The 20000-nt window shown below is 39.6% G+C and overlaps 4 protein-coding genes across 4 annotated transcripts in view; all 4 read right to left on the reverse strand.

The window, feature by feature from the left end:
• LOC123518953 (cuticle protein AMP1A-like) overlaps positions 1 to 903 on the reverse strand; it is a 1065-nt gene extending 162 nt beyond the window's left edge. The window contains exons 1-3 of the mRNA XM_045280027.1: positions 836 to 903; positions 389 to 615; positions 1 to 258 (exon numbers count right to left, since the gene is read on the reverse strand). The exon at positions 1 to 258 is cut by the window's left edge and continues 162 nt beyond it. Coding sequence (XP_045135962.1) covers positions 63 to 258; positions 389 to 615; positions 836 to 844 — 432 coding nt within the window. The 5' untranslated portion in view covers positions 845 to 903 and the 3' untranslated portion in view covers positions 1 to 62. The remainder of the gene's footprint in view (positions 259 to 388; positions 616 to 835) is intronic.
• A 2140-nt stretch (positions 904 to 3043) lies between these two features.
• Positions 3044 to 4165, reverse strand: LOC123518951 (cuticle protein AM1159-like). Its single transcript, XM_045280025.1, has 3 exons — positions 4013 to 4165; positions 3576 to 3802; positions 3044 to 3445 (listed from the first exon to the last, which is right to left on the reverse strand). Exons 1-3 carry the CDS (start codon positions 4019 to 4021, stop codon positions 3250 to 3252), a joined length of 432 nt encoding a protein of 143 aa, XP_045135960.1. The 5' UTR covers positions 4022 to 4165; the 3' UTR covers positions 3044 to 3249.
• An 8986-nt stretch (positions 4166 to 13151) lies between these two features.
• LOC123518955 (cuticle protein AM1159-like) lies at positions 13152 to 14124 on the reverse strand. The gene is made up of 3 exons (XM_045280030.1): positions 14050 to 14124; positions 13608 to 13816; positions 13152 to 13481 (listed from the first exon to the last, which is right to left on the reverse strand). Exons 1-3 carry the CDS (start codon positions 14056 to 14058, stop codon positions 13286 to 13288), a joined length of 414 nt encoding a protein of 137 aa, XP_045135965.1. The 5' UTR covers positions 14059 to 14124; the 3' UTR covers positions 13152 to 13285.
• A 4626-nt stretch (positions 14125 to 18750) lies between these two features.
• The window catches only part of LOC123518891 (cuticle protein CP14.6-like), a 1328-nt gene continuing 78 nt past the window's right edge, over positions 18751 to 20000 (reverse strand). Inside the window, exons 1-3 of the mRNA XM_045279945.1 lie at positions 19970 to 20000; positions 19537 to 19757; positions 18751 to 19114 (exon numbers count right to left, since the gene is read on the reverse strand). The exon at positions 19970 to 20000 is cut by the window's right edge and continues 78 nt beyond it. Of these exons, the coding sequence (XP_045135880.1) occupies positions 18928 to 19114; positions 19537 to 19757; positions 19970 to 19978 (417 nt within the window). The 5' untranslated portion in view covers positions 19979 to 20000 and the 3' untranslated portion in view covers positions 18751 to 18927. The remainder of the gene's footprint in view (positions 19115 to 19536; positions 19758 to 19969) is intronic.

Raw genomic sequence — 20000 nt, forward strand, 5'->3', positions numbered from 1 at the left:
TTCCTGTGGTCAGTTCAGGGGTAGCTCTACTCGGTCTGTGACGTCCAGAGGATGGAAGGTGTTTAGGCATAGGTGTATCTGTCCTCGGGAGAGCGGTTGCGGTCCTCCTCGGCAGCAAAAGCGATCTGTTCCAACACGAAATCGGGGATGGGGTGGGGGAACTCTGGGGCCACGGGCAGCAGGTCAGACTCGGGCTGGTAGCCGTTCTCGTTGGCGACGAACTTCACCTCAACGGGGGTGCCGTCAGGGGCGGTGTAGCTGTGGGGACAAATTGCAGATGAGACCTAATATTGTTACTACAGCTACTAATACGCTTCTCATAAGACGGTTTTCGCTACACTGTCAACAAACAGACAACACTCACTGCTGGCAAGCAAGCAGTACTCACGAGACCACTCCGCTCTTGACCACGGCGCCCTCGGGGCCGTCTGGGCTACCATGTTGGGAGATAGAGATACCGTTGCTGGTCTTCACGTCCAGGTTGTACCTGCCGTCATCCTCAAGAACAAAGTCGTGCTGCAGGATCTCTGCCTCCTCGCTGGATCCGGAGTCAGGGGTGGCATAGGTTCTGTCAGGGGCGGCGAAGGCCACGGCGACGAGGGCGGCGATGATCACCTAACGGACAGAACATTATTCTTAGTGCAAATATAGCGTTGGGCAAAGTTCACAGCAATGTTGTATGTGTAAAACCGTTCATTAATGCTTTTGATTAAGACACGAGCGTAGAACTAGTAGCTTGTAACTGGCAAACTTGATTTTCAGTCACTGTTAAATTCAAGGAGAAAAAAGTGAATTCCACTTTTTTTTTTCGATTAAAATAGCATTGTCCACGTACAAGCTTCATGTTGAGGAGTTGGGCGTCGAGTGCTGCTCTGGTCAACACCGGCCCTGCTTATATATCTGGGCCAGAGGCAGCGACAGGCAGAGACTGTCGTAATAATTCTCCTGATGAAGTACTTGACCTACACCTTCCACATATTTCGAGACAAGACGATAAGGTTTTTAATTAATTTTGCATATCCTAAGTGGTGGTGACCCAATAGTCCCTGGCTGCTGTGTTGAAAGAGATGTCACGCTAAAAAGGTTTAGATTCGGTTACCTCAACAATAAAACCGACAGATGAGTACCGTTAAACATGGTGCACGTCAATATGCATGTGAACAGTCATGTTATCTCTTGATTAAAACTCTGTTATCAAATAATGACACACTTGATCGTTCATGTAAACGGATTTTAATCGTAAGATCATCACAATCCTCCTTGTTATTACTATTATCAATTTTGTGGCAAGTATTATACTTGCCGGTGAGCAGGACAAACCTGTAGAGCTCCTTGTGCTGCTGCTCGGAATACAGTTTAGTACAGAGTTATTCCAGAGTATATATATATATATATATATATATATATATATATATATATATATATATATATATATATATATATATATATATATATATATATATATATATATATATATATATATATATATATATATATATATATATATATATATATATATATATATATATATATATATATATATATATATATATATATATATATATATATATATATATATATATATATATATATATATATATATATATATATATATATATATATATATATATATATATATATATATATATATATATATATATATATATATATATATATATATATATATATATATATATATATATATATATATATATATATATATATATATATATATATATATATATATATATATATCTTTTATTAAATTTAGTATATCTTATTGTATTCAATAATCATGTGTTGATTTTTTTTATTCATTTGCCAATTTTAAGTAATAGAATTATATTCATGTTTTATCTCTTGCAATTCAGTTTTTTCAATCTCTATTTTGTATCTAACCAAAAGCATTGTTGTGCTTTTTGTATGACAAAATTATTTTTATCTTAATCATAATCTCAGTTCATTTGAGTAATATTTCTCACCGCCTGGCAAACATTCCAAGAAAACTGCCAATGTTTCACATATGACGCTAGCTGAAGACGGAGACCGTTTTGTCGCTGACATCGACAATTCTCTTATCTAAAGCTTTGAATATGAATGCAGTTAATTATTAAGGTTTGAGTAGCGAAATTGGAAGCTACGGCTTTAAATGCAAGGTCGACCCTGTGTCACTTTCACGTGTAGCGATTACAGTTCATGCTATAGAACGTTGCTTACTTTATCTAGATAACTGAGCTCAGAGAGAAGAGCAGCGGCAGGGGTACAGTCAAGATGTAGAGCTCCACCTGATCCACCAACAATGATCACCGTGGCACTAGAAGAGTTTTGTGGACCTTGTTTGCCCTGTCATTAATAATGCATTGATTCGGATTTTGATATATTTCATAAATCACTCAATTCAAAATTACATTTAGCTCGTTACACATAAAAACTATTTTCCAGTCTTGTTATTTTTTATAACATCTATGGCAGAATGAGATTTATAGCAAGAGACGCACAATATTGACAGAAGAACTATGCTCTGCTTCTGAAGTGACGTTTTCATATTAGTTTATTCGTTTACTGCCCAGGTAATAAGCACTCTGTGGAATGAGTGTCTGTTGAAACTTTACACTTATAAGAGGATCACCAAATCGCATGAACTACGTAAGTTGTCCTTCACTTTTTTTTTTTTAGCAATTCAGCTACATATCTACTTTTTTTTATTTGATATAGCTGCAGTACAAAGTAAGAAATGACAGCCTGGACGGAAAACTTAGATAAAGTGTTGAAGAGAAAAAAACAAACAGAGAGAAAACAGAAGGAAATTGAAGGTAATGAAAGTTCAGCATGATGCAGTGTTCCGCTGTAATGTGACCCAAGAATCCCGCCTCGCTGGACAGACGTCGCTCGTGGCTTCTCTTGTGTGTGTGATTTAACCTCATAAGTATGTTTCTTTCCATGGCTAAAAATATTAATGGATACTTTGAAAAATTAATTCATTTTTCTAATCTAAAAGAAAAAGTAAATGTATTTTTAGGGAATATGAATGCAAAAAAAATTATTTTGATATATAACTTTATTTCAGACAAATAAATAAGAAAAAAAAATATCTATACAAACAACGCACATCACACTTCACTGAGACCCAAGTGACGCGACTCGAGCTGCTCATGGGTGTCACTCATTTTTCATGGTATTGCATGTTTCAAGTGGTCATTTCAGGAGTAATGCTTTCTCAGTCTGTGACGTTCAGGTAATGGAAGGTGTTTAGGCATAGGTGTATCTGTCCTCGGGAGAGCGGTTGCGGTCCTCCTCGGCGGCCTTAGCGATCTGGGCCAGCACGAAATCGGGGATGGGGTGGGGGAACTCTGGTGCCACGGGCAGCAGGTCAGACTCAGGCTGGTAGCCGTGCTCGTTGGCGACGAACTTCACCTCAACAGGGGTGCCGTCAGGGGCGGTGTAGCTGTGGGGACAAAGTGTGCATCAGACTGCATGCTGCTACTCACAATGCTGATACTATTACCACTGAACGCCTCCCGCCAAACTGTCAACAAACAGAAAAGACTCGCTGCCGCCAGCCGAGTGATACTCACGAGAACACTCCACTCTTGACCACGGCGCCCTCGGGGCCGTCGGGGCTGCCGTGCTGGGCCACAGAGATACCGTTGCTGGTCTTCACGTCCAGGTTGTACCTGCCGTCCTCCTCAAGAACAAAGTCGTGCTGCAGGATCTCTGCCTCCTCGCTGGATCCGGAGTCAGGGGTGCCATAGGTTCTGTCAGGGGCGGCGAAGGCCACGGCGACGAGGGCGGCGATGATCACCTAACAGAAGGAACAGTGTTCTTAGTTCAAAGAAAGCGTTGGACAAAGTTCGTTGTAATGTATGTTTGAAATCGTTTACTACTCTGCTCCATTAAGATATGAAGATATAACAATTTGATATTAATAACTGGCAAACTTGTTTCTAGTGAATCCTTCTGCTCTCTTTCGCTTTAGAGTTGTATTGAACAGTAATAGCGAGAGTGGACGTACAAGCTTCATGTTGAGGTGCTGGGCGTCGAGTGCTGCCCTCGTCAGCACTGGCCCTGCTTATATATCTGGGCCAGAGGTAGCGACAGGCAGTGGCGCTGTCGTAATAATTCCGCTGGTCCAGTGTGTGACCTCCCACACCTCCCACGCGTTTCAAAGAAAGAGGATCAAGTTTGAGATTAATTTTGCATATCCTGAGCAGAAGTGACCCAGTACTGGCTAGGCGCTGTGTTGAAAGAGACGCCTCACCTGAAGGTTAACACTCAGTTACCTCAATAAAAAACCGACAGATGAGTACAGCTCATCGTCGTGTGCGTAGATATAATTATATATTTGTGTGTGTGTGTGTGTGTGTGTGTGTGTGTGTGTGTGTGTGTGTGTGTGTGTGTGTGTGTGTGTGTGTGTGTGTGTGTGTGTGTGTGTGTGTGTGTGTGTGTGTGTGTGTGTGTGTGTGTGTGTGTGTGTGTGTGTGTGTGTGTGTGTGTGTGTGTGTGTGTGTGTGTGTGTGTGTGTGTGTGTGTGTGTGTGTGTGTGTGTGTGTGTGTGTGTGTGTGTGTGTGTGTGTGTGTGTGTGTGTGTGTGTGTGTGTGTGTGTGTGTTTGTCTGTCTGTGTGTCTTTCTGTGTGTGTTTGTGTGTGTGTGTGTGTGTGTGTTTCACTGTTTGATCTGCTGCAGTCTCTGACGAGACAGCCAGGCGTTACCCTACGGAACGAGCTCAGAGCTCATTATTTCCGATCTTGGGATAGACCTTAAACCAGGCACACATCACACACCGGGACGAGAAGATCACAACTCCTCGATTTACATCCCGTACCTACTCACTGCTAGGTGAACAGAGGCTACACGTGAAAGGAGACACACCCAAATATCTCCACCCGGCCAGGGAATCGAACCCCGGTCCTCTGGCTTGTGAAGCCAGCGCTCTAACCACTGAGCTACCGGGCTGTGTGTGTGTGTGTGTGTGTGTGTGTGTGTGTGTGTGTGTGTGTGTGTGTGTGTGTGTGTGTAATAGTAATAAACAGTTTATTTAGACATAAGCACTTCAAGAACTGAAAATATGAATCTTACAAGAGGAAATATTCTTACGTTGCATACTTAAATTTCCATTCTTAAAACTCAGTACAAATTAAGTCAATGTTCACGAGTTGAATATTTTGACTATTGTGGGTATTGCTCTGTTTTTGTATCTGTGTGTCCGTGCACGTTTGGGGAGCAGCTTGTTGTGGTGTCGGACACTGTGGTGGGGAGAAGAGTCTGCCGGGGGGAACAGGTTGATGTGGCGCGAATGGTGGAAGAGTTTTGTGACGAACTTTTGGAGGTGTTGGTGGCGAGCCTAAAGGGTGGTAAGGTGCAGGGTGTGTGTGTGTAATTTCACCATCACGGTCGTCTGCTGGTCACACAGCCAGTCTTGCCCATTACGGAGCGAGCTCAGAACTCATAGACCGATCTTCGGTTAGGACTGAGACCACAACACACTCCACACACCGGGAAAGCGAGGCCACAACCCCTCGAGTTACATCCCGTACCTGTTTACTGCTAGGTGAACAGGGGCTATACATTAAGAGGCCTACCCATTTACCTCACCGCCCCCTGGACTCGAACCCGGGCCCACTCGATTGTGAATCGTGCGTGCTAACCACTACACTACGCGGTGTGTGTATGTGTGTGTGTGTGTGTGTGTGTGTGTGTGTGTGTGTGTGTGTGTGTGTGTGTGTGTGTGTGTGTTTATATAAAAATACACAATATACTTCTTTGCTCTAAGTTAAGAGGTGTTTTATCTTATAATCAATACACACGTCAAGAAACAGTATACTTGTCTTAAGTGAGTGAGTGGATCATTCATGTAATTGATTCTTAAGTGTATGATAGCCACGCCCTGCCTGCTGATTACCGCCATTATTGTCGAGTTGCGCATTATGCTTGGCTGGCCTCTGATGGTGAGCGGGCGCTGGCTTTGTGACGGCTTGGCGTCGGTGCAGTGGGGACGCAACCAATGAGAGCGCAGGACGGGGCAAGAGAGAATGTTTGGGATGGTGCACTGAATGATAGAAAAGAAGATGTAACAGGAGATGATTAAATGATAGGTAATGAAAGGTTCCTCATTTCTTCTCTGTTGCGTCACCTGGGAGGGGAGTAAATATGTAAGGAAGAAAAGAATGTAGCTACTTTTCAAACATATCATCAAAATATCCTTCACTCCATTTCTACATGGCATTCTTACCGTCATGTATTGAAAGGATTTACTCGTACAAAAAACAATATACCGCCATTCCTTTTCTCCGCCGGTAAGCAACCACGTGATGTAATAATATTTGATAATGTATACCGATTGAAAGCCAGAGTTTTTTTTTTTTTTTTCCAAGAGAGAAAATAGGTTAATCCTTGTCTTGATTTAGTTTTTTGTTTACTGATAGCAGTCAAGGACGTCCACCAAGCGGTTGCCATTGTATATAAATATGTTTTTTTTTACGACTCAAGAACTCCCTTCACTCTGTGTGTATTTATTCATTGCTTATTCCCAATACAACCACACACACACACACATAAACACACACACACACACACACACACACACACACACACACACACACACACACACACACACACACACACACACACACACACACACACACACACACACACACACACACACACACACACACACACACACACACACACACATCTCACCACGCCACACCACAGCACACCACACCACAACTCACCGTGCTGTTAAATAAATAAATAGATAAGTAAAGAAATAATTTAGTTACAAAACATTTAAAGACAAAACATGTGTATAAAAGACAAAATGGTTACAGTGCAGAGTAAAATGAATAAAGCAACGCAGCAGCCAGTAAGTCATAAAACCCAACTCGACACAAATTAACAACAGAATAGGAGAAGGCAATTTCAAACACAAACTAGTAACAGACAAACATTGAATTAAAACAACATTAAATAAAGCGGGAAAGCCATAACTCACACCTAAAAGAACCATCGCACAATTATAACACGCACACACATACACACACACACACACACACACACACACACACACACACACACACACACACACACACACCTTGTCTAAGTAACAGTGGCGCGATTGCGGGTGAGGAAGACAAATAAGCACAGCACTTATGATAAAGGTAACAAACTCTAACCCACTCTTCTTTATCAACTCTACTACCTGTCCCTTTGACACTCTTTACTCCATAACAAACGCCGTATCTCAGCATTCACAGTAGACGAAGGGAAAGTAAATGAAAACCATTTAATATTTGAGAACACTGAAAGGATGGGGATCAGTTTTAAATGGTTAATTTCTAAAGATATGAGTGAAGTTCATAATTCACTGCAGGCTAATCTATGAGTGGCAGTCTTGAGCACTATTCTATTATGGTGAGGGAAAAGCAACGTGAAGAGATACAAAATAATAAACAACGGTGGGTGTGGACTGGTTGTGAAATTCACTCTGAAAATACTTGTGGTTGCTAAGCAGGTGCAAATGTACTTGCACGGTGGGGAGGAGGGGACGAAGGTAATTGTCGTGTATACTGGCTGTGGGTGGAGGCGTGTGTAACTATAGTGAAGGGCAGGTAGGAGGTGGAAGTACTTGAAGTTTGAGGCAGGAACCGTATACATGTACACAGAGAGGCAGAGTTAGCAGTGCCGGTACATAATGGGTGCAGGGCGGGGCATGGTGGGACGGGGCGGGTCAACACGTTAGTCAGGCGGGCTAAGCAGGGCAGCCGCTTTCATGAGATTACAGGGTCGGCGGAGGAATGTCGCTGAAGGTAACAGGTCATGAGCGGTGGAACGGAAACAAGCGGGAGGCTCGGATTCTGAGAGGATGTAGGTTAAGGAAAATGGATTACGTGAGGTGAGGTTTAGATGTGAAAGGAGAAGTTATTTATGGGTCTGTATAGGTCCGTATAGGTCACTGGAGGGTGGTAGCATGACTTCACTGAGAAAGGACAGTTATACAGGGGTTCAGGTGGGCTGGCTCATCACGTGTGGATGTGACTACACGGTGATATAAACCTCAGACACGGGATATTATTTTTTCTTCAAGGGAGGTCATCCCGTGATTGCTTTATGTACTTTTAGATGTCTTAGTATTAAACAATATACTAAATGTTTGCTGTGTTTACAGACTTTGTAAGAGCTATGAGGAGATGCGAGTTACATAAAAAAAATATATATATCTTCTGTTGTGTTGCCAGAAGTACTCAGGTTGTGTGGCAGAGGACAGACAATCATGTATAAAGAAAGTCTGGGCCTGGAACATTTGAAAGTATAAGTACTGCTGGTGCAAGGTTATTGCTAGTCTGAAAGGAGAAAAAAAAATATTTAAGTTTTAAATTGGATGTAGGCACAAGTGTTTGTGGTATGGATCGAGTGAACTGTAAAGTGACATACTGATGCAGACATCTGGTGTCCATTGTGTGAGCGTCAGGGCGGCAATCGGCGTGTCTTATGGCGACACTGTAACCTGAGACCTTGCAATGCAACAGTGAGACTCTCAAGGCCACGGTCAGGTGTTGACCAATTTGTTTTGTGTGTTTACAGTATTTGCTGAACTATTATATTGGCATTTATTATTGTTGAAAGTTTGTATTTCACACGAATTTTCTTCTTTGGTTAAATTAATGTGGTCATTATCACCAGATAATTATATTTACTTGCCTGATCAATAATTTTGCATTTGTGTATTTGTTTATCTATAAATTAACTTATTTAGTTATTTATATTTCACTCGTTTATGAATTTGCTCGTTACTAAATTATCTACTTATTATATATATATATATATATATATATATATATATATATATATATATATATATATATATATATATATATATATATATATATATATATATATATATATATATATATATATATATATATATATATATATATATATATATATATATATATATATATATATATATATATATATATATATATATATATATATATATATATATATATATATATATATATATATATATATATATATATATATATATATATATATATATATATATATATATATATATATATATATATATATATATATATATATATATATATATATATATATATATATATATATATATATATATATATATATATATATATATATATGCGTGTGTGTGTGTGTGTGTGTGTGTGTGTATATATATATATATATATATATATATATATATATATATATATATATATATATATATATATATATATATATATATATATATATATATATATATATATATATATATATATATATATATATATATATATATATATATATATATATATATATATATAGTATATAATATAGTGGAGGTGAGCCTGGGATCAGGCCGACGTCTACGCGTAGGTTCGAATCCCACCACGTATCGCCTTGATACTTTCTCATGTCACCACGATACCCAGGTTTTAGGTGGTTACACTAAAGATGCTCTTGGGTGGTGATATGGGCCCTAATATGGGTACCATTACAACTTTTAAATAAAATTGCTTGCGCCACTAATGGGTGGAAGATTTACAACGTTTTCAATACTCATCAAGTTACCTACAGGCGCTATAGGCAAGGACATAAAAAAAAAAAATCTGTTATTCAACTTCTCCCCAAAAAATGTCAAAATCATTCAAACTCCAGCTCCCGTCGAGACTTCAGGAATCTGGCCAAAAACATCTCCAAAAACTTTACTTCTTCATCTTTCCTCCTTTTTAACCTAAACTCTTCTCGCAAACTTTTGTTTATAGCTCTGTCTTGGATGATTCTGGGTTTGTCCTTCCCTTTCCTCTTCCCTCTGACTGTTTTATGCCTTCAATTAAAGTTCTTCATAATGATGTTTTCCATGTCCTCGCTGGCTTAAACCCTCTGAAGGCATATGAACCTGATGGGGTACTTCCTATTGTTCTCAAAAACTGTGCCTTCGTGCTTGCATCTTGCTTAGCCAAACTCTTCCAACTCTGTCTATCGACTTTTACCTTTCCTTCTTGCTAGAAGTTTGCCTACATTCAGCCTGTTCCTGAAAAGGGTGACCATTCTAATCCCTCATATTACCGTTTTATAGCTTTAATATTTTCTTTGTCTAAAGTCTTTGAATCTATCGTCAATAGAAAGCTTCTTAAACATCTGTCACTTCACAATCTTCTATCTGATCGCCAGTATGGCTTCCGTCAAGTCCATTCTACTGGTAATCTTCTGTCTTTCTTTACTGAGTCCTGGTTATCCTTTTAGAGATTTTGGTGAAACTTTTGCTGTTGCATTAGACATATGAAACGCATTTGATAGAGTTTGGCATAAAGCTTTGATATTAAAATAACCCTCCTATAGTTTCTTTCTTTTCTCTGCAACTTTACCTCAAGTTTTCGCTCCGACCGTTTTATTGTAGCCGTAGTAGACGGCTACTGTTCTTTTCTTAAATCTAATAATCGTGGTGTTCCTCAGGGTTCTGTCCTTTCACTCACTCTCTTCATATTATTCATTAATTATCTGAACCAAACTTTTATTTCCCTAACCACTCCTACGCTGATGATGCTACCCTACATCTTTCCACGTCTTTTCAGAGACGACCAATCCTTCAGGAAATTAGCGGTTCCCGCAGAGACGCCATAGAACGCCTAATTTCTGATCTTTCTAGGATTTTTAATGGGGGCAAAGAAAATTTAGTAGTCTTCAATACCTCAAAAACGCAATTTCCCCATCTATCAATTCGACACAACCTTCCAGACAACCATCCCCTCTTCTCCAATGACACTGAACTGTCCCCCTCTTCAACACTGAATATCCTCGTCATGTCTTTTACTCATAATGTAAACTGGAAACTTCATATCGCATCTCTTGCTGAAACAGCTTCTGTGAAGTAAGGCGTTCTGAGGTGTCTCCGTCAGTTTTTTTCTCACCCTTCAAACAGCTAACTCGGTATAAGGGCCTTGTCTGCCCATGTATGAAGTACTCTTCGCATGTATGGGTGTTCCACTTACACAGTTTTATTAGATAGGGTAGAATTAAAAGGTATCCGTCTCATCAACGCCCATCCTCTAACTGACTGTCCTCAGCCTCTTTCTCACTGCCGAAATGTTGCATTATATGCTATCTTTTACCGCTATTTTCATGCTAACTGCTCTTTTGATCTTGCTAACTGTTTGCCTCCTCCTTTTCCTGGGGCCTCGCACCACAAGGCTTTTTTTTCCCTCCTACCTCCTCTGCCAAACTCTAATGCAAGAGTTAACCAGTACGTCAACCTTTCATACCTTTCTCTGGTAGACTCTGCAACTCCCTGCCTGTCTCTGTATTTACAACATTCTATGACTTGACTTCATTTAAGAGGGAGGTTTCAAGACATTTATCCCTTTCTTTTGGCTTACTCTTTCGGACTTACAAGAGGTCTGGCAACTAAGTAGACCTTTTTATATGTTTTGTTGCCCTTGTCCGGCTTTCAGCTCTTACAGAGAATATCAATTATTAATGATCAAGTCAACGTTATCTTACTCGATTATTCAGTAGTAGGAGCGCCAGAGTCCAGCACAAATCAAGTTGGAGTTCATAACGTAACACTCTCTGTCCCAACCGTGGCTAGGCCATCGGTGTCTCCACATGCTGAGAGTGACGTGTGCCTACTGTGTGCCAGGTAATGAAAGCGTGGTCTCTCATCCATCAGACCTCGAGGACAATGATAGTGTTTGCAATGATATCAGTCTTGGGGGTGAACACACAAGTACTGACTGTGATTTCAATTGCTTCGTATCTTGAGAAATAAAGCAGTACAACACTTCATTAGACGATATTTATGTAATCCGCATTCGTGCCACATTAAAATGAAAACATAATACCTTCTAAAAAAGAATATAATCATGAACACTAAGAACCCGCTCCCGTTTTTCTTGTTAGATTCTGACCCTTTTTCACGCGATTGACTTTTTATGATGTGAGGAAATATATCATTGAAACTGACCAGAGTATGTTTGATTGACATAACTTACTGTGTCACTGTGTCCCATTATCAAAGTAGGTGTATTGTGGTCGGGCAAGAGACTACCTCTTCACCAGGGCCTGACGATGAGAGAGAGAGAGAGAGAGTGTGTGTGTGTGTGTGTGTGTGTGTGTTTCACTGTTTCACTGTTTGATCTGCTGCAGTCTCTGACGAGACATCCAGACGTTACCCTACGGAACGAACTCAGAGCTCATTATTTCCGATCTTCGGATAGGCCTGAGACCAGGCACACACCACACACCGGGACAACAAGGTCACAACTCCTCGATTTACATCCCGTACCTACTCACTGCTAGGTGAACAGGGGCTACACGTGAAAGGAGACACACACAAATATCTCCACCCGGCCGGGGAATCGAACCCCGGTCCTCTGGCTTGTGAAGCCAGCGCTCTAACCACTGAGCTACCGGGCGTGTGTGTGTGCGTGTGTGGTGCTTTAGTTTTACATATAGATAGATGGATATATCGCTGAAATACTCCAAACATCACTGCGTCAATGAATTCTACTGACCGACCAATAAGTCATAGCTATAAAAAAATCAAGTAAGTTCAGTCTGCGGCAAGTCACTGAGGGAGAGCGAGCCATTCAAAACAGACACAACTATGATTCAAAATTCTTCAGTACAACATGAAATTGATTCGTGCATAAAGTTACTGAAAAAGTTGTTTTCCTTGCATGAGAATGAAGCATATAGGAAATACTGAACAAAGAAGTGAGTATTTATCTTAAAGAGTTTGCCTGTTTTGAATTATTTTTACTTACTTAGCAACTTCTTACAGACTATATTTTCTTGATAATATCACTGATTTCTAAGAAAAGTACTGTTGATCAGCGACATTAATTTTTGTTCTTGTTTTTGTTTATGTCTTGAACTTTTTGGATAATATCGATCACCAAAATATGTTACAACTCGTTTAGCTAACGCCTTACGCCACCAACAGCCAATCAAGAGAAAGGACGGAACCTTAACTGACCTTCTCTACTTCACCTGACTATATTTGGTGTACTTATTTTGTTTTAAATAAGAACAAAATAAATAGCTGGTATCTAAAAAGAATTCGCTCCATTACTGTCAACTTATTGGAATCAAATAGAAAGGATTTTTTTTTCCGACAATAAGGAATATATTTATGCAGAATTTTTATTGATATAAATTAATGTACATATAAATAAATCAATAAAAAAAAACATCACAAAACACATGTTTCATTTTCTGCGCTATCAGACACTCACAACTTTCATTCTATATCTCAGGTAGCTATTAAGCATAGGTGTATCTGTCCTCGGGGGAGCGGTTGCGGTCCTCCTCGGCGGCCTTAGCGATCTGGGCCAGCACGAAATCGGGGATGGGGTGGGGGAACTCGGGGGCCACGGGCAGCAGGTTAGACTGGGGCTGGTAGCCGTTCTCGTCGGCGACGAACTTCACCTCAACGGGGGTGCCGTCAGGAGCGGTGTAGCTGTGGGGACAAAGTGTGCATCAGTCTTTATGTTGGTACAATTACTATTAATGCTATTCTTATATCACTCTGCCAAACTGTCAAGAAACAGACAACACTCGCTGCCGCCAGCCGAGTGGTACTCACGAGTACACTCCACTCTTGACCACGGAGTCCTCGGGGCCGTCGGGGCTGCCGTGCTGGGACACCAAGATGCCGTTGCTGGTCTTCACGTCCAGGTTGTACCTGCCGTCATCCTCAAGAACAAAGTCGTGCTGCAGGATTTCTGCTTCCTCGCTAGATCCCACAGAGCCATAGTCAGCGAAGGCCACGGCGGCGAGGGCGGCGATGATCACCTAATAAATAGAAGCTTTTTTGTAAATGATTTCTTTTTAATTGATTACAGTATGGCATTATAACCATAAATTCGTAACATCGTTATAGGATCAAATGAAAGTAGATGAACGCAATGCTATTATTATCTTTAACTTATTTTTTGCCTCAACTGCTGTTAAGAAGCTTTATCAGCATGAACCACTTGGTTGCTCCATGCATCAGTATTACATAACAGAGGCGAGTGTGGACGTACAAATTTCATGTTGAGGTGTTGGAGTGCTGCGGTCGAGTACTGGCCGTGTCATCGCCGGCTGCTCTTATATACTACTGAGCCGGCAGCGGGGGCAGCAAGGAGCTCTGTCGTAAGGTTGCCGCCGATCCAGTTTCCCCTTGACCTCGTGCGACGAAGTATTGGGACCAAATCTTTTTTTCTTCTTTTCTTCCTCCGTCCCTCCCACCCGATCCCTGACGCCAGCTGTCCAGGGTGCCGGTGTCGCGAATAGGTGTGTGTGTGTGTGTGTGTGTGTGTGTGTGTGTGTGTGTGTGTGTGTGTGTGTGTGCGTGTGTGTGTGTGTGTGTGTGTGTGTGTATGGAACGTCTCCATCAATCTTTATTTATAGTGTGTGTGTGTGTGTGTGTGTGTGTGTGTGTGTGTGTGTGTATGGAACACCTCCATCAATCTTTGTTTTATTAGGCATCACTGAGTGTGTGTGTGTGTGTGTGTGTGTGTGTGTGTGTGTGTGTGTGTGTGTGTGTGTGTGTGTGTGTGTGTGTGTGTGTGTGTGTGTGTGTGTGTGTGTGTGTGTGTGTGTGTGTGTGTGTGTGTGTGTGTGTGTGTGTGTGTGTGTGTGTGTGTGTGTGTGTGTGTGTGTGTGTGTGTGTGTGTGTGTGTGTGTGTGTGTGTGTGTGTGTGTGTGTGTGTGTGTGTGTGTGTGTGTGTGTGTGTGTGTGTGTGTGTGTGTGTGTGATAATCAAAACAAACATTAAAAATAGCGTTGGCAATTCAAGAGCTGTTGCTTTCCTTCCTTCTCCTATGCACCGAATATCATAAAGTGCTTCAAAGGAGGAGGGAACATATCATTCAACGGTTTGCTACTTTCGCCTCAAGAACAAACAATTAAACGTGTCCCTCACTGCCTTTTACATGGTATACAGTGCCATGACCACTACGTCACTTGAACCAGGTTGCTGCCCTTACCAATTTAGATCCGTCAGTAATACCGTATATCTTTTTTTTTTTTTTATTTATACCATGTGGGCTTTTCACGGGAATTTCTGGGTTAAAGGGGATACTTTTGGGTACCTCCTATCTCAAAGCCTACCCGCTAGGAAACCATTACCCCGAGTGAGGAAGCCCAACCTACACTCGGACCGTGGACAGGATTCGAACCCGTGCGCTTGGAGACCCTTCAGACCCCAAAGCACGCATGGTTCCACTGTACCACGGCGGCTCTAATCTGATATCATTCTAAGACATCACTGCTTGTAGTGACTTTTATTAATATTTGAACTGCCAATCATGGTCTCAATACACCAAAAATCATCATAGTCTTTCCTTTAGGAAAGACTATGATGATTTTTGGCTTTCATTAGTTTTAAATGCATTTTCAACTCTTTCAGATTCTTGAATTTTTTCTATTTGTTGTTCTTGTCTCATCAATCCTCAGCAGTCTGCAGGGAGCAAATGTACCATGCAGAGGTGACCGCTGCAGTCAGAAGGGGTCAGTAATGTGCAGCAAAAGTTAACAGATTTCTAGGTAATATTTTCAAAATGTATCCCCTTTAGCCCATAAATTCCAGCGAAAAGCCCACATAGTATAAAAAAAAAATATGTATGTTATGAACGTTGGTGATAGCCAGCACAACATCTTAAAGAATACGGTTTTTTTTTTATGAGAAGTAAAACTATTTTCAAGATACTCATTTGCAGCTTAATGAGATGCATGAACACCTAGCTCTGCCGCTATGAACACAATGACGCAACAGTAACGGCAATCTTCTCACTCTGCTGACACGTGCACTTTGGCGGCTCAGCAGAGGTTTGACTGTAAGGAAAATCATTCCAAAGACCATAATCATAAATAAACCTGTAGGTGCAACAATGTTGTTTAAAAGCCAAGTAAGTAAAAGATAAAATTGCTTAAATATTTCAATTAACATTCTAGTAATATTTCAAACCTGACGAAATTGTGGTGAATGCAATACATAGGAACTGTTTCATGATTAAGATTTACCTTCTCGGTCGATTGTTCATTGACTATTAGCATAGGTACCTGATAATGATAAGCCGTTTAACATTTACACAATAATACATTTGCTAGAATATATACATTCTTATTAGTTGGCACGGTCTCTGTGGTCTAGAAAAGAAAAGGAAAATGTCAGATTCATCACCGAACTAAATTTTACACATGAAAGGACGTCAGCTAAAAAAAAAAAAAAAAAAAATGTATCATTTGTGTGTTAACAAAAAACATAATAGAATACAAGGAACATTTTTAGCCACAAACATCAAGTAAAGAGTAAGAAATGTGGCAAAACGAGCTAGATACTATTCACATTATCTTTGGCCTAGGCCTGTGATTCTCAAACTTATTTCTCTCCATTTTCCCCTTCCTGAATTCTCAACATTAGTGTGGACTTCTATCATATTTCTCTCAGATCCCATCCCATCCAAAAAAGTAGAACCACTTGTCTAGGCGAATACTATTTTTTTTCCTGCCTACATGACCTAATGTTATCCATTGAATTTATATTGAATTTATACAGTAACATATCAGTATATAATCCTGGCCCATATGAAACAAAAAGCCATGTTCTGATGTCAAATCTTACCGCACACTGGTGAAGGTTGTTTGTTGACACATTCTGTCTCCAAAAGTCTTCCAAAAGTTGCCGATAGTCTCTTTATATTTTGTCTCCCAATGTTTTCCCTGAATTGTTGCTTCCTTCCTTGGAAATCCAATACGGTCTTTCATACCTTGGTTCCTCTTTCCTAATATATTCTTGCAATCCACTACAACACATGTATGGCCTGGAGCTGTACAACATCACTGCAAAGGCGTATCTCCTGCCTCGGGTTCGGTCGGTATTATGTGTCTGATATCGGTCAGTCCTTTCGTCTCCGCACTGTTTCTGTTGTCATATTATCTTGCCACAAATAATACTTGCTCAAATCTTTTGAGAATTTGACAAATAAAACACTTATACCTGTAAAACCAGTGGAAAATATTTCAAACAAATATGTTAGAAGACATTATAAGTAAATGTGGAGAAACAATGATCTTTGTTGCGAGTATTTAACGTATAATGACTATTCTATAGAATGTCCATCACCAGAACCCGTGGATACTGTTAACATAAACACTTTAATATCAATGTTTTGTAGCATTTAAGTAGAGTGTGTCAAGATGTATCACACGAGGTAGTTATAGAATGTCCTTCTCCAGAGAATTTCCGGGACTGTTGACTGATACCTACATTAAAACAGCAGGCGATCACCTGACACTCACACCCTCTATATAATGTGAAGAAGCCTTTACGAATTCATAAATGGTTAGAAAATTGGCCTGAAGAAGAGCCACATTCGTACCTTTTCCCGTCACACTCTTGCTTGTCATCTTCGGACTTCCTGACATGGCCTGATCGTTACTTGCACTATCGATAATTCTTTAATTGAGAATGTGCATCAGTCCTTGACGATTTTCATATATATATATATATATATATATATATATATATATATATATATATATATATATATATATATATATATATATATATATATATATATATATATATATATATATATATATATATATATATATATATATATATATATATATATATATATATATATATATATATATATATATATATATATATATATATATATATATATATATATATATATATATATATATATATATATATATATATATATATATATATATATATATATATATATATATATATATATATATATATATATATATATATATATATATATATATATATATATATATATATATATATATATATATATATATATATATATATATATATATATATATATATATATATATATATATATATATATATATATATATATATATATATATATATATATATATATATATATATATATATATATATATATATATATATATATATATATATATATATATATATATATATATATATATATATATATATATATATATATATATATATATATATATATATATATATATATATATAACCGTTCTTCTATTCTTCATAATCGAATTCGTAGTTGAGCATTGGTGTGGGCAGTATTGATTAAAAGCACTCACTGCTCGTAACTGTAGACAATATCGATAGCTGGTTTGGTGTCTTAGTTATGAAGGATTAGGAAAACATACACACCGTGTTTTCTCTAGATCTTCATTCTTATATTGAAACCGAAAATTGGCCCAGAGAAGATGTTTCAAGTTTAGCCCTGCTTATTTTGTCAATACATTACAAGATAGTGTTTACGAACCGAAAGCACTAATGACTTCCAGTAATGCAGACAGTTCATTGTTGAGATGATGGCGTTCGTTCACTTCACTGACAAGGACGACATAGTACTGGGAAACATATAGAATCACCCACAAAACAGAATAAGATACATTTATAATGAACTAAAGCACAGGCTCTTTTGGTGTTGTTCCCTTTTACCTGCACCACCTGTTTTCCGTTCACCTACAAGTGAATAGGTACAGGCGCCAGTCACCTTTAGCCACTTCTCTCCCTTTACTGTTGCTTGATAATCACCAAGCAGCATTCATTGACTGTAGTGTGTGTTGGCAGGTCTGATGCATCGTCTCATCTTGAAGTCATATTTTTTTTTTTTTTTTTAGTGTATATCTCTCCTATGAATGGAAAGAGCACATATAATGAAGGGAAAAGTTGTATAAAGAGAAAATGTTTCTTTTAAATGTGACTTATATTTACATAAATAAATAAATAAATAGATAAGTAAAGTTGCGCTGGATTAATGTGTCACAAGTTTTACACTCCATGAAGTGCATTGCCAGTGACGCAAAATCCAGTGTTGCTCAGGACTGTTTATCGCTGTTCAGAGTCGTATGGTCAGGTTGTCATCAGCTTAAGCGTAGCTTCTGCTGGAGCCCCTGCGGTCCTCCTCGGCGGCCTTAGCAATCTGGGCCAGCACGAAATCTGGGATGGGGTGGGGGAACTCAGGGGCCACGGGCAGCAGGTCAGACTGAGGCTGGTAGCCGCCGGCGTCGGCGACGAACTTCACCTCAACGGGGGTGCCGTCAGGGGCGGTGTAGCTGTGGGGACAAAGTGTGCATCAGTCTGCATGCTGCTACAAATGCTGATACTAATATTGACACTACTAATCTTGCTGTTACCATTACTACTGCTGTTCTTAATGTTGAGGTTGCTGTTGATGCTGCTTTGGTTACTGCTGCTGCTGTGCAACAACAACAACAACAACAACAACAACAACAACAACAACAACAACAACAACAACAACAACAACAACAACAGCAACAATATCAACAACAACAACAACAACAACAACAACAACTACTACTACTACTACTACTACTACTACTACTACTACTACTACTACTACTACTATTACTACAGTACTGCTACTACTACTACTACCATTTGTACCATTGCACGCCTCCCGCCAAACTGTCAACAAACAGACAACACACGCTGCCGCCAGCCGAGTGGTACTCACGAGTACACTCCACTCTTGACCACGGCGTCCTTGGGACCGTCTGGGCTGCCGTGCTGGGACACCAAGATGCCGTTGCTGGTCTTCACGTCCAGGTTGTACCTGCCGTCGTCCTGGAGATCGAAGTCGTGCTGCAGGATCTCTGCCTCCTCGCTGGATCCCACGGAGCCATAGCGCCTGTCGGGGGCGGCGAAGGCCACGGCGACGAGGGCGGCGATGATCACCTGATGGATTGAAACAAATAGAAGAAGGCACATAGCGATATCATTTTGACTAACGGTATTCCTTTGATCTTTGAGAATCACCCACGCGATTATTTTGCTGAGTCACTACGTGGATATTCGGTAAAATATATATTTTTAAGAATCAATTGTTGCACTTCTTTTCTCTTTTATCTACTGTTGATACAGCTTCCAGTAAGCGAGTGAGGACGTACAAACTTCATGTTGAGGTGTTGGCGTTGAGTT

This window comes from Portunus trituberculatus, chromosome 44 (genome assembly GCF_017591435.1).
Source record: "Portunus trituberculatus isolate SZX2019 chromosome 44, ASM1759143v1, whole genome shotgun sequence".
Classification (NCBI taxonomy): domain Eukaryota; kingdom Metazoa; phylum Arthropoda; class Malacostraca; order Decapoda; family Portunidae; genus Portunus; species Portunus trituberculatus.

What these genes read in the sequence shown, in the direction of transcription:
- LOC123518951 (XM_045280025.1), bottom strand. An exon ending in GTCAAGAGTGGAGTGTTCTC is followed by an intron (nt 3,446 to 3,575) that starts GTGAGTATCACT and finishes TTGTCCCCACAG; the next exon opens with CTACACCGCCCCTGACGGCA.
- LOC123518955 (XM_045280030.1), bottom strand. An exon ending in GTCAAGAGTGGAGTGTACTC is followed by an intron (nt 13,482 to 13,607) that starts GTGAGTACCACT and finishes TTGTCCCCACAG; the next exon opens with CTACACCGCTCCTGACGGCA.